At 63.4% G+C, this 13,096-nt stretch overlaps 1 protein-coding gene across 1 annotated transcript in view; it reads left to right on the top strand.

Moving 5' to 3' along the window:
- The window catches only part of DAGLA (diacylglycerol lipase alpha), a 63,753-nt gene extending 56,316 nt beyond the window's left edge, over nt 1–7,437 (top strand). Inside the window, exons 13-20 of the mRNA XM_068978202.1 lie at nt 317–397; nt 1,447–1,589; nt 2,146–2,214; nt 2,548–2,620; nt 3,818–4,014; nt 4,736–4,865; nt 5,393–5,580; nt 6,483–7,437. Coding sequence (XP_068834303.1) covers nt 317–397; nt 1,447–1,589; nt 2,146–2,214; nt 2,548–2,620; nt 3,818–4,014; nt 4,736–4,865; nt 5,393–5,580; nt 6,483–7,437 — 1,836 coding nt within the window. The remainder of the gene's footprint in view (nt 1–316; nt 398–1,446; nt 1,590–2,145; nt 2,215–2,547; nt 2,621–3,817; nt 4,015–4,735; nt 4,866–5,392; nt 5,581–6,482) is intronic.
- Nucleotides 7,438–13,096: the final 5,659 nt, after the last annotated feature.

The following is a 13,096-nucleotide window of genomic DNA, read 5'->3' as shown; positions in this document are numbered from 1 at the left end:
CAGGACCCCCAAGCCCTGCACAGCCCAGACCCTGTCCCACAAGAGAGAGCTCAAGGAGGCAACAGAGAAGGGATCTCACTGGTTCCTCTTAGACCCACAATCCCTCTGAGCCTCAGTTTTCTCATCTGTGAAATGGAAATGATGTGATCAAGTGTCCACCAGCACCCCCAGCCCCCCGCCAGGTTGTCCTGAGGACCCAAGGGGGACGCGAGCGGGACAGGGTTGCTGAGCTTCCCATCACTGGTCTCACTGGTCCCTGATGGGCCCTCGTGCCTCCCCATGATAGTGACACCCACCTCTGTTCCTCCTCACCCAGGGGATGGTCCTCTCGGCCGAGTACATCAAGAAGAAGCTGGAGCAGGAGATGGTCCTGTCCCAGGCCTTCGGGCGAGACCTGGTAAGGGGTTTTTCATGCCGCAAGCCCTCCCGCGAGGCAACAGGCTGGGGACAGAATGGGTGAATGATGGCGCCCTCCCCACCCCACCCCCACAAGCCAGACTCGGACACTCTCCTTCCATCCCAGGCCCCTAGCCCTCTCCTTGCTGCTCAGTCCTTCCCACCCTCTCTGGCCCTTTCTTCTTTGGTACCAGCTCCTCTTGGACACCTCTGCTCAGCCCCACCCGCGTTTTGGTGCCGGGCACCCGAGGCACAAAGATGGCTCAGGTCCTGGGCTTCTGAGATGCTGAGCAGAAAGAACACAGAATGTGATTGCAGAGCAGAGAGAAGGGGCGCTGCTGTGGTTGGGTTGATCTGAGCCCAGCCCACTGCCCACCCCTCCCTGTGCAGGCAGGCAGCTCCCGAGGGGCTCCCAATTGCCCTTCCCAAAGCCAAGCCATCCCTGGGCTCAGGAGACCTGGTCCAGCTGTTGGGGCCCAGGGATGGGAGCAGGTGACCACATGGTCATAATAGAGCGTAATCACTCATACAAAGGTCTGTCCCGGGTGCAGGCTTCCCTGGTGGCTCAGTGGTGAAGGATCCACCTGCCAATGCAGGAGACCCAGGTTCAATCCCTGGGTCAGGAAGATCCCCTGGAGAAGGAAATGGCTACCCACTCCAGTATTCTTGCCTAGGAAACCCCATTGGTAGCGGAGCCTGGCGGGCTACAGTCCATGGGGTCTCAAAGAGTCAGACACAACCTAACTGACTGAACAATAGCAACAATCCCAGGTACAGACACAATGTCTTGGAGGGAGTTAGCCTCTCCTGGAAAATCAGGAGGGGCTTCTCCAAGGAGAAGGCTTCTCCTCTGTGCAAGGTTTTGAAGGATGAGTAGGAGTTTGTTAAATAGTCTCTCTAAGAAGTTGCTCCATGGGCGTCTAGCTTGGCTCTTCCTGTGCCCAGCACAGCACAGACGTGATCCCAGGCCTCTGGGGAGCGCCCTCTGCCTCCCTGGGGTCAGCCTGGCAGCAGCAGGGCGGGGTGCTCAGGGCTGCTCTCTGCCCCCAGGGCCGCGGAACCAAACACTATGGCCTGATTGTGGTGGGCCACTCCCTGGGTGCAGGGACCGCCGCCATCCTCTCCTTCCTCCTGAGACCCCAGTACCCAACCCTCAAGTGCTTTGCCTACTCCCCCCCAGGGGGCCTGCTGAGGTAAGCGGTCCAGGGGGCGCTTGGCTGGGGCTGGTGGGGCCAAGGGTGGGCGGTGGGGGGAGCTGGCTTGGGCCAGGGGCTGCCCTGGGCAGGCTGGTATCTGGTCATGGGGAACCTGGGGATGGCCTGCAGCGTAGAAGCAGGCGCTCTGTCAAATGCCAGGCCCACAATGGGATCCAGCCCCAGCGGCGCCTTGCTGACAGGGTAGGCGGGGCAGGGACCCCAGCCCTACTCTCCACAGGGATCTTATTTTTTTTTTAATTTCTTGATTTGGCTGTGCCAGGTCTTAGCTGTGGCACTGGAGGTCTTTGCGCTTCCTTGTGGCCTGCGAGGTCTTTTTAGTTGCCGCATGTGGGATCTGGTTTCCTGACCAGGGATTGAACCCAGGCCCCCCTGCCTTGGGAGCATGGAGCCCTAGCCACTGGACCACCAGGGAAGTCTCCCCCCAGAGGGTCTCGAGTCAAGACACTGGCTCCAGGAATGCTGGAGCAGAGCCCCCCCAGGAAACACACTTCGCCCCTCCCCTGCCTTAGCGCCCCGTTGGCTTCCCTTGCAGCGAGGATGCCATGGAGTACTCCAAGGAGTTTGTGACGGCTGTGGTTCTGGGCAAAGACCTTGTTCCCAGGCAAGTTGGTCCCTCTCTCCCCCGGCCTGGTCTGGGCTGTCCTCCCCCTCAGGCCCTCACCCAGGTGGCCCGTCTTTCTCATTGAGATTCCCACCTCCTTGAGGGACCCCAGAACCCCCGCCACTCGTGTCCAGGGTGAGAGGACAAGGTGGGCCCGGCCTGCTCCGCCCCCCTTCCTGGCCTCACTTCCTGACTGGGCCCTGCTGAGCTGCAGGCCCTCCTCCACCTGCCCGGTGACCCTGATGGACCAGTCTCCTTGATCCTGGGGCTCCAGCTGCCCCTCACCCCCACCTCCCCATCCCGGCTGACGTTCTGTCTTGCTCCCTCCCCCAGGATCGGCCTCTCCCAGCTGGAAGGCTTCCGCAGACAGCTCCTGGATGTCCTGCAGCGAAGCACCAAGCCCAAAGTGAGCTCGTCCCCTCTCTCCCGTCTGGGCACCCAGGGCTCTAGTCTCCCTGACCTCCTGCTGGCCACCCACCCCTCAGCACAAAGCACACGAGGCCCCCGCTGCGGGAGGCCAGACTGGGATGTGATTGGTGTCTTGGGGACCTCAGGCTCATAGACTCTCAGCATCTCTGCGCTCCCCCTAGCTGCCCCCTGCCTGTCCTTGTGCAGATGGGGAAACTGAGCCCCACAGTGGGCAAGGGGCTCGCTTTTGCTCACACAGCCAGTTGTAACACAGTCAGGACTGGAGCTGAGGACTCCTGAGTCCTGGCCCCTGGGCCCAGAGCCACCTGCAGTCAGGCCAAAGCCGTCTCAAGGTTCAGTGGTCCCGTGTGACTGGAAGTCCTCCTCCAAAGCCCACCGTGATCCCCCAGGCTCAGGGAGGCTGGAGTTCACCAGCAGAGGGGACCTGGGGGCAGTGGGTTCTGCTTTTGCCTGCAGCTGAGAGGAGAGGGCCAGCCCTTCCTAACCCCCCCTCAGGCCCGTATAGGGCAGGACACTGGGGGCTTCTCCTGTAGCAAGCTGGCATTCAATGTGCTAAGCCAAAGGTGGGCAGGCTGTGGCCAGGCACGCCAAGGCAGGCAGGGCTTCTGTGCCCCCAGGCCGGCCCTCACTCCACTCACTCTCTCAGCCCAGGTGGGACCATTCCCAGCCTTGGTGCCCAGGACCGTCTGGCAGGCAGGGCGCTGGGCCAGGTACCAGCTGCTAGGGTGGGCAGGCAGCAGAGCTTTAGGAGGAGCCTGCTTCCAGGATGTGGAGCTGCCCCTCCCAGGCACTCGTTTGGCTCAGGAGGCAGTGCGTGGGGGGGACCTGACGCTGACCTGGCCAAGTGGGTGCAGCTGGCCTGAGCTTTAGGGTCTGTTCTGCCTCTGACTTACAGCCTAGAGCAAGTCCCTTTTCTTCGCTGGGCCTGTTTCCCGTCGCTCCACAATGGGTTGATTGGCCTTGCAGACCCAAAATTCAGCCATCCCACCCCAGCTGTCCCTGGCACCTTTCGGCCATCGTGGCCACCAAGCACTCCAGCCCCTGCCTCTTCAGTGGGCGCTGCCCTTCCCTTGCCCCCTCCCAGCTGCCCCGTCACCTGTAAACCCTCCTGAGCACTTCCCCAGCTGGCCGGCGCTGCTCAGCCCTGACCCCGCCCCTCCCCTTGTCCCCACAGTGGCGAATCATTGTGGGGGCCACCAAATGCATCCCCAAGTCAGAGCTCCCCGAGGAGGTGGAGGTGACCACCCTGGCCAGCACGCGGCTCTGGACTCACCCCAGCGACCTGACCATCGCCCTGTCAGCCAGCACTCCCCTCTACCCCCCCGGCCGCATCATCCACGTGGTCCACAACCACCCAGCGGAGCAGTGCTGGTAAGTGGTGCCTGGGACCCAGGCCACTGGGAGGCGGCAGTGGCCGGGGCAGGGGGCAGGGGGCGGGGGATGGGCCGACCTTCATTCGGTCACCAAGGCTGGGCAGTTACGGCCCAGGGCCCCCACCATGGGGCTGCCCCAGCCTTGGGCCTGGGACATGGAATGACCGGCCAGGCCATGCCCCCAGCGTCAGCTCTTCCCTGGTGTTCCCCCAGGACAGCTCTCCCCACTTGCGTCCATTTAAAAGCAAATGCCCTGGAGGGTCACCCTAAGGCCCTGGCTGGCCCACACCTCAGCTGTCAGTTGGCATCACTGCTGGGATCAGCTGGCAGTCAGCTGGTGGGGACAGGAGAGAGAAGAGGAAGGGGGGCATCAGAGAGACTTCTCCCACCTCGCTCTCCCAACTCTGCTCTATCAGAGGGTTGGGCTGTGAGCTGGGACCCTGCCCCAGGGGTGGAGCAGGAATGGCCGAGACCACAACTGATCAAAGACTCTGTGAGGGTCAGGACTGAGGCCCCAGGTCAGCCTCTCTGCCTCTGTTTGGCAAAGACGTTCCTGGCGCGGGTGGGGAGCGAGGAGCCCAGGGACACAGCCCGGCTGGCCCGGCCAAACAAGGGGTCTCCAAATTCACCCAGGGCCAAGAGCAGGGCCAGGGGCCTGGGGGCCAAGGCCAGGCTGCCGCCCACACCCCCGGCTTCCCTCTGGCCCCTGTACCCCTCAGCTGCTGTGAGCAGGAGGAGCCCACATACTTCGCCATCTGGGGCGACAACAAGGCCTTCAACGAGGTGATCATCTCGCCGGCCATGCTGCACGAGCACCTCCCCTACGTGGTCATGGAGGGGCTCAACAAGGTGAGCTGCCGCCCACCCCCACCCCCCGCTGGCTGGGCCCGTCCCCGCATCACACACAAGGGGGTGGCAACACTCAGAAGTGTGCACTCCCTGGACACCCAGTGGGCCAGGGAGCCCCTTCGTGTCCTGGCCCCCACACCCGGCTCTGTCTACGCCACCGTGTGGTCCTGAGGTGGGAGGGTCTAGAATATGCGTGAGGACCTGTCCCTGAAGCAGGCTGGGCTCAGAAACCCCAAAGCCACCTGGCGCTGGGCGGATACACAGCCAAGCAGGGGCCACCTTGGCCATCTCCCAGCCATGGAACGGCCGACCGCAGGGAGGCTCCAATCTGGCCCATGTGTGGGGCGAGGCTCCATCACAGGGCCCGTCTCTGGCCTTCCTGGAGGAGCGGGGACCTGGTAGGAAGGAGAGTGGGCCCAGCTGACCCCATGAAGGTCTGTTGGGCCTGAGAGGCCTGGCCTGCCACCCTGCGCCCACACATGAGTGTCACCCCTCAGCCACTGCCCACTTCCCCGTCCCGTCCCCAGGTGCTGGAGAACTACAACAAAGGGAAGACCGCCCTGCTGTCCGCTGCGAAGGTCATGGTGAGCCCCACAGAGGTGGACCTGACCCCCGAGCTCATCTTCCAGCAGCAGCCGCTGCCCACGGGGCCACCCGTGCCTGCCGGGCTGGCCCTGGAGCTGCCCGCCGCAGACCGCCGAGACAGCAGCATCAGGTCAGCGCTGTCCCCCAGCCCAGAGAGTGCGTGCAGGGGTCCCAAGCGCGCCTTCAGAGCGTGAACACTTGTGGACCTCCGTATACACACCCCGGGCCCTCATATGTTCACACAGCTCTGTCCGTGTGCATAGGAAGGATTGCCCCCCTGTTTGGGGTCGCTCCTGCTCTGCCCTCCACTGCCCCTCAGCCTGCCACCACTGAAGCCCACATGGGCCAGTGGGTGTCTAGGGATGCATACACCCCGGGTCACAAACACAGATTCACTCATTAGCCGTTTAGACGCAAACAGGTGGACACCCATGCACCTACACAGAAACGGGGGAGCCAGTGTCCGTGCAGCCACAGTAACCGCTGCCTCCCCATCCCTGGTCCTTCAGTCACTCCCTGCAGGCCGGTGTGTGGAGCCCGGGGCTCCGGGGCCCCATCCAGCAAAGGACTACACCCCCTGGGAGAGGTGGGAGGGACCCCAGGGTGAGGAAGGAAGTGACAGCAGCTCAGAAAGGACCCCCTCTAGGTGCTGGCCCGGAGCGTGCTGGACCCAGTGGATGCGGCTCTCAGCTGTGCCGCCTCCCTCCCTGCCTTCCCTCCTTCCCCCTCTCCCCTTCACCTCTGCCCCCAGGGACCTGGGGCAGCCAGCCTCTCTGGGCCTCCGTCTCCTGTCGGCGCCGTGAGACGGGCACCAGTGCCCCCCCCACCACCGCTGCCCCGCTTGGCCCTGCACCAACCCTCCTGTCTTCTATCTTGGGGTCTCCTGAGCTGGTTTTAAAAATGAGGATTCCCTGTCCCCAGACCGTTCAGCTACTTTCCCCTCCTCCCCTCCCCAAGTTCCCTCCAGCCAGAGGACCTGGGGGTGGGTCTCCCCGCCCCTCTGAGTCTCACCCTTCCCTGCCCCACCTGCAGGAGCAAGTCCCAGTCTGAGATGAGCCTGGAGGGCTTCTCGGAGGGGCGGCTGCTCTCCCCCGTGGCCGCGGCCTCGGCGGCCCGCCAGGACCCGGTGGAGCTGCTGCTGCTGTCTACCCAGGAGCGGCTGGCAGCCGAGCTGCAGGCGCGGCGGGCGCCACTGGCCACCATGGAGAGTCTGTCGGACACGGAGTCTCTGTACAGCTTCGACTCGCGCCGCTCCTCCGGCTTCCGCAGCATCCGCGGCTCGCCTAGCCTCCATGCCGTGCTGGAGCGCGACGAGGGCCACCTCTTCTACATCGACCCGGCCATCCCTGAGGAGAACCCATCCCTGAGCTCGCGCACCGAACTGCTGGCAGCCGACAGCCTGTCCAAACACTCGCAGGACACGCAGCCCCTGGAGGCCGCCCTGGGCAGTGGGGGCGTCACTCCCGAGCGGCCCCCCAGCGCCGCGGCCAACGAGGAGCCGGAGGAAGGGGGCGGAGGGGCAGCCCCCCGCAGTGGAGAGCTGGCGCTGCAGGAGGGGCGCCTGGGGGACTCGCCCAGCCCGCAGGTGCTGGAGTTTGCCGAGTTCATCGACAGCCTCTTCAACTTGGACAGCAAGAGCAGTTCCTTCCAGGACCTCTACTGCATGGTGGTGCCTGAGAGCCCCACCAGCGACTACGCCGAGGGCCCCAAGTCCCCCAGCCAGCAGGAGATCCTGCTCCGAGCCCAGTTCGAGCCCAATCTGGTGCCCAAGCCCCCACGGCTCTTCGCTGGCTCAGCCGACCCCTCCTCGGGCATCTCGCTGTCACCCTCCTTCCCACTCAGCTCCTCGGGCGAGCTCATGGACCTGACCCCCACGGGCCTCAGCAGCCAGGAGTGCCTGGCAGTGGACAAGGTCCGGACTTCTACCCCGGCTGGCCGCGGGGCCAGCCCCACCAAGCAGGACGACCTGGTCATCTCGGCACGCTAGCAGCACCCAGGAGTGGCTACCGACCGTGGCCTGGGCCAGAGCAGGTGGCTCCTTCGGGCTCCTGGTGGCTGCCCCTCGGGCCGGGCAGCTTTGGGGAGAGGCCGCTCCCGAGCCAGTGTCGCCTCAGGCGTTGAGCACTGCTGCTGAGCTGGGGGGTCCGCCTCCTTACCTCAGCTTAGGACCCCCCCGGAGCCAAGGCAGCTGGGATCTGGGCCCTCCAGATCGGGAATGACAGGGAGGGCAGTGGAGCAGGGAGGAGGCTGCAGGGACAGCCTGCCACAGGGGGGCGGGGCAGGGCCATACTCTGCCCTCCCAGCCTGACTGCCCCCCAACAGGGGCATCCTGGCACCCCCTATTCCAGGACAGGCCATGAGTATGCTGACTCCCCATCACTGCCCTCTGGCTGCTCTCCCAGGGCCGAGATGGAGAGCGGCCCCCTCCCCACATATTCTCATCTGTGGTCCAGGCTGGCATCTGCCCTGGCCACCCCGAGATCTGGTGCCTGCTGGCCAGCCCCGTGGGGTGACCACCCCCCACCAAGGTGGCCTGCAGTGCCATGTATGTTTACAGAAGCTGCTGGGCTGGGCTCAGGAAGTGTCCTGGGCTTACAAGCCCCCCTTGCCCTTGCAATCGTGTGTTCAGCCGCCCCTTTCTAAGCAGGCAGGGGGCAGCCTCCACAGGGCCCAAGGCAGCCATGGGGCCTGGAGGTGGCCCGCCCGTCTCTGCTTGATGTCCCTCACGGTGATCCCGCTGTCGATGGGTCCCGGGTACCCAGGCCTGCCTGCCCCGCCAGCCCGTTCCTTCCTGGTCTGCCCTCTACCCCCAGGATCCTGGCCACTTAAAGGGTGGAGGGCAAGCCCTGGCTACAGAGCCAGTGCCCTGGGCAGAGGAAGGTCCCACCAACCCCCGCCGCCCCTTTTAATCACCTCCCCCAGGCCTCGGCACCCCAGGCCCTGGGATCTGAAACCAAACAAGCCTCTGCTCCCCGCAGCTCCCTCTCCTTGGCCCCCGGCCCTGGGCTCTCCCCTGGGAGCTGGGCTCTCTCCTCTCCCACCTGCCATGTCCTGTTGTCAGGAAGTGGGGCCAAGAGTAGGGTATTGTGGGACCTGGCTAGACACCCGGGAGGGCGAGGGGCTTAGCCTGAGGCCTGTACAGCCTCCACTGGAGGGGCTCCTTCCCTGCTGGGTTGGGGAAGCATGGGGGATGGGGTGGAGACCCTGCCTGTCCCTGGAGGCCCAGCAGGGGGTGGTGCATGCTGGGGAAGCGGGGGCGTGTGTGTGCACGTGCATGAGTGTGCGCCGTCCCTGAGGACAGGGCCGGGGGTGGCTGGGGCGCCCTCCCCGCCCTCCCCGCCCTGCCTGCTGCCCCCCGCCCCGGCCTGCTGAAACAACAGGCGGCAAACACGAGAGGCGCCATGCAGCAGGGGCCACGGGACGAGCTCAGCTTCTGATACATCGTCCCTCTTGTCTCGCCGGCCACTCCGACCCCTGGTTTGGAAGACAGGCATGTGCCGAGGCGTTGACCGCCTGCTTGTGCCTTCATCTCCTCGGAGGCATGGTCCCCCCTACTCTGGGCCCACCCATGGCCTCCCTGGGTCGCCTAGGGCTTCCCTCACCAAGACCCCCATTTCACAATCACTGGTATCTGGGACCCCTGCCCACCCTGCCACATGGGGACAGAGACCTGGGAGCTGGGCCTCCCTTGGCCTCTGTGACTCCCACCTGCATCAATCTCCTTCACCCACCATCAATCTCCTGCCCCTGCTGGCTGGCCCCCACCCCCCCTGCACAGAAGCAAGATGGAATCAGTGGCTGTAAGAGTTTAAAAAAAAAAAGACAAATCATAAATCAGAGTAAAGTTCCAACTAGCAACCCAGCCAATAGCAGGGGTGCTTGGGATCTGGCCTTTTAATTCCTCCTCCACCAGGGTGGGCCTGGGACTTCTGAGGGGGCGTGGTGCCCACCCATGCCCAGGACTGAGCCATCAGGGACAGACTCCCCACCCCCAAGGCTGCAGCCGCACAGGGTTGCAGGCTTGGGGCTGGGGCAGGCTCGGACTCAGCCCTGGACGCCCCCGGGTCAGCCCACCCCTCCCCACCTTGCCCCTGGAGGCTGGGCCTGCTGCGTGTGTCTCCCTTCCTCCATGCACCACACTTGGGGGGGTCTGAGCCACCCCCCTCAGCCCAGCTCGGCTCAGACCGACCCCCCACTCTGTCCCCCAGACCCGCAGCACAAGGTCTCCCGGACGGCACCGGCCTGTCCTCCCAGGGGCCTGGGCGACCTCCATATGCAATCAGTAGTGAGAGCTGGGCCCCACAGACACTCATGCACTGTTTGTGCCATCCTCCCATGACTTTTTTTGTACCTAATGTATGAAAGATCCAAACTAATATTGCTGTAAAAAAGAGACATTAATATAGCTTATTCTATAAATATGTCTGTATATAAAGGTTTCTGTATATTGTATAGAGCTGTGTATAAACTGGATGTAGAAGCGTGCTGGCCGCCTGGAGTGACCTCTCTTCCCTGCAGGCTGGGTGGGGTGGGTCTCAGTGGCAGAGTGGCGGGAGGGATCCCCCTGAGGTCGGCTGTCACCACTGTCAATGCCCTGGTCCAGGACCACCCTCGGAGTCTCAGTGAGAGACCGGAAAACCCCTGAAGCCCCATTTGAATGGGGGCAGCTCCTTGTTGGGCCCTGCCTGTGTCAGACACGTGCCAGGGGATCTGTCTGACCACTTTAGGGCCCTTTCTTCCCCCTGAGGGGTCTGAGACCCAGAGAGGGTAAGGAAACTGCCCAAGACCAGAGAGGATGGGGAACCAGGCAGGTCTGACAGTGCCTGCCCTTCCCCCAACCCTGACTGCCGTGAGCCAAGGGTAGGGGGTGGCCGGTTGGTGGAGCGCTGGAATGCAGGGGCCACTGGAAGTCTTTGCGGAGGGCTTCCCTGTGAAAGTGTCTAGTTGCTCAGTCATGCCTGACTCTGCGATGCCATGGACTGTAGCCTGCCAGGCTCGCCCGTCCATGGGATTCTCCAGGCAAGTAGGTAGCCATTCCCTTCTCCAGAGGATCTTCCTGACCCAGGGATCGAACCCGGGTCTCCCACGTTGCAGGCAAGTTGTTTACTGTCTGAGCCACCAGGCAAGCCCATCTTGGCAGCACTCAGGCTGGAACTCAGGGTCTACCCTCATGGAGACCTCCTAGCCCACCCTCCCTAGGGAGAGTGCAAAAGACCTGGTCAGGCCCAGGAACCCCCTTCCAGCCTGGCCCCAGGCCAGTGAGGCCTGAGGAGCGGCTGCAAGGCCAGGGTGGGCAGGCGGCCAGGCCTCCTGCCAGCCCGGTGCCCAGGTCTGCCCCCTCCACACAGCAGATGGCGCTGTTCCTCCAGCCAGTCCCGAGGGGACCTGCACCAGTGCCGCCCAGACACTGACCCAGCCAAGGTCTGACCAGACCTGGACCTTCCCCTCCCCACACTGCCCACCCTCCCAGCTCTGAGTGCAGACTGAGGGGCTGGGGAGGGTGACAGAGTGGTTCTGCCTTCCTCCAGGCCTCTTTGAACAGAGGAAACTGAGGCTGCACACAGGTGGAAACCTTCTCAAGGGCACTCAGGCCCAGGGGCAGATCTAGGACTAAAATCCAGGCCTTCCCAGCCCTGGACGGTGGCCTGCCTCCACACTCGCCTAATGGTTTCCAGAGGTTCTTCACACCTTGTGGTCTCATTTAGTTTGCAAATTATCCTATCAGGGGAGCAGAAGCAGAAGCTGAGGATCAGAGAGGTTCTGTGACTTGCCTGAGGTCACTCACACAGCCAGAGTGTGGAACGGGGAGAGGCTCTCATGAGGAGCGATGGGGGAAGGACTGGAGCAGCGCCTTGCCTCCCAGACCCCACTTGGCCCCCCGGATGGCCTGTCCCATCTCAGCTGGGAGGGAGGCGGGAGAGGGATGACCCTGCTTGCTCGCGAGGGGCCCCTCACTTGCTGACTCCCTGGGTTCACGCTCACCACCCTTTGGGCCCTCCTCTCTTCCTCTGCAAAGTGGGCAGGTGCCAAGGGCTGTGTGGGTCCACAAGGAGGCCCGGAGTCCTGCAGGCTGCAGTAGGGAGGGTTCTGTCCACAGCGCTCCACCCTCCCCTGGGCCAGCCTCCAGCCCGTTACTCATTAACCCTCACGTCCCTGCCTCCCTTTCCCCAGGGTTGCCTGCTGAGTGGCCACCTCTTCCTAACCCGACTGCCCCCTCAAGGGCCAGCGCTGGGCTCTGGGAACTGACCTGGAATCAGAGAAAGCCTCATTTATCAATCACCTCCCTGGTACTTTACCTACACCGTGAGGTGGGAATAATGGGTTGATTCAGAGATGAAGGTACAGAGGACAGGCCTTGTAGAATGGCTGAGCCAGCCCCAGGGACAGCTATGTCTGCCCGGCCAGCACAGAAATCTCGGTCCCTCTCTCATGTGGCATGGTGAAGAGGGGGTACTGGCAGGGACTTCTCTCCACGGATGGGTTCCCTCAAGGTCCTGCTTACGCAAGGCTCTTTGGGGCTCCCTCACCAGCCTCAACCTCCTTCATTATGGAGTTGGAGGGTGGCAGTCTTGACTCTTCGCTGAGCCCTGGAGTCAGGGACCTTTCAGCCACCCTACTCCCCCAGCGGAGAGATGAAGATCTCGGGGGACCACTGCTCCCTTGCTCAGTGGTTTAGTGGAGTCAGCAGGACGAGAACCCCCTGAGCGAGGCCAGCTCCCATGAGATGAACAGGAAGCCCCACCCCACCGCATGCATCTTCAAGGCCCAACAACCCAGCCTGAGGACTTGGGTGCTGGGGACAAAATTCACATAGCCCCATCCACCCACTGCCAGGGCAAGGCATCGCTCACGGATGGGGACCGTCTTCTAATGGTAGACTTTTTGGGCACCACGTGGGATGTGGCAGGAAGACCTGTGGATGGGGGAGGCTTATAAAGAAGCTGATTTTTCAGGCGGTCCTGGGCAACTCCTAAAATAAATTCATTTTAAAAAATCACTCGGCGTAGGCGGGTGTCTACTTTGTCCACAGGGCGGGCCTGACCCGGGTGGGGGAGGGGGCAGAGCAGAGAATAACAATTGTCTTAAGGGAGGCTGCAGAGGGGGAAAAACCTCTGGGGTGTATCAGCTGGAAAAGAATAGGCGTCTCAGTGTGGCCCTCTCCCTCCCTCAGTCGGGCCCTTGCGGGGGGAGCGCCGGTCAGCACACACAGCTGGGGCCTCCAGCAAAATCCATTTCTATATATCTAAGAGCAACAGCTCCGAGAGCGGCCCCCGGGGGACAAAACCTCATTGTGAGGCGCCCGCCGGCCTGGGCACCCCCTCCCCCAGCCCCAGAACTGTCGTGGCATTGACCCTCCTCGGCGGGCCACCACGGGCCTGCTGACTGGGCCACATCTGGGGCTCAGGCCCCGGCTGTCCCCCCCACTCCCACCAAGGCTGGCCGCTGGTGGGGAGGAGGAGGGTGGCCTGGGTGGAAACCGCTTTGCAGGCTCTCACTGCCACCTCCACCTGGTAGCCCAGCTCGCCCCCCATCCCCCACTGTCCTCTGAGGGGCCACCGGTGGGCTGGCTAGACTGGCATCTTGATCTGCCAGTGAGTCCTCCCACCACCCCCTCCTTGGCCGCTGTTTCAGTTTTGTCATCTGTC

Source organism: Capricornis sumatraensis, chromosome 8, assembly GCF_032405125.1.
Source record: "Capricornis sumatraensis isolate serow.1 chromosome 8, serow.2, whole genome shotgun sequence".
NCBI classification, from domain to species: domain Eukaryota; kingdom Metazoa; phylum Chordata; class Mammalia; order Artiodactyla; family Bovidae; genus Capricornis; species Capricornis sumatraensis.
Note: the sequence above shows the minus strand (reverse complement) of the source record. Positions and strands in the feature narration are given on the sequence as shown.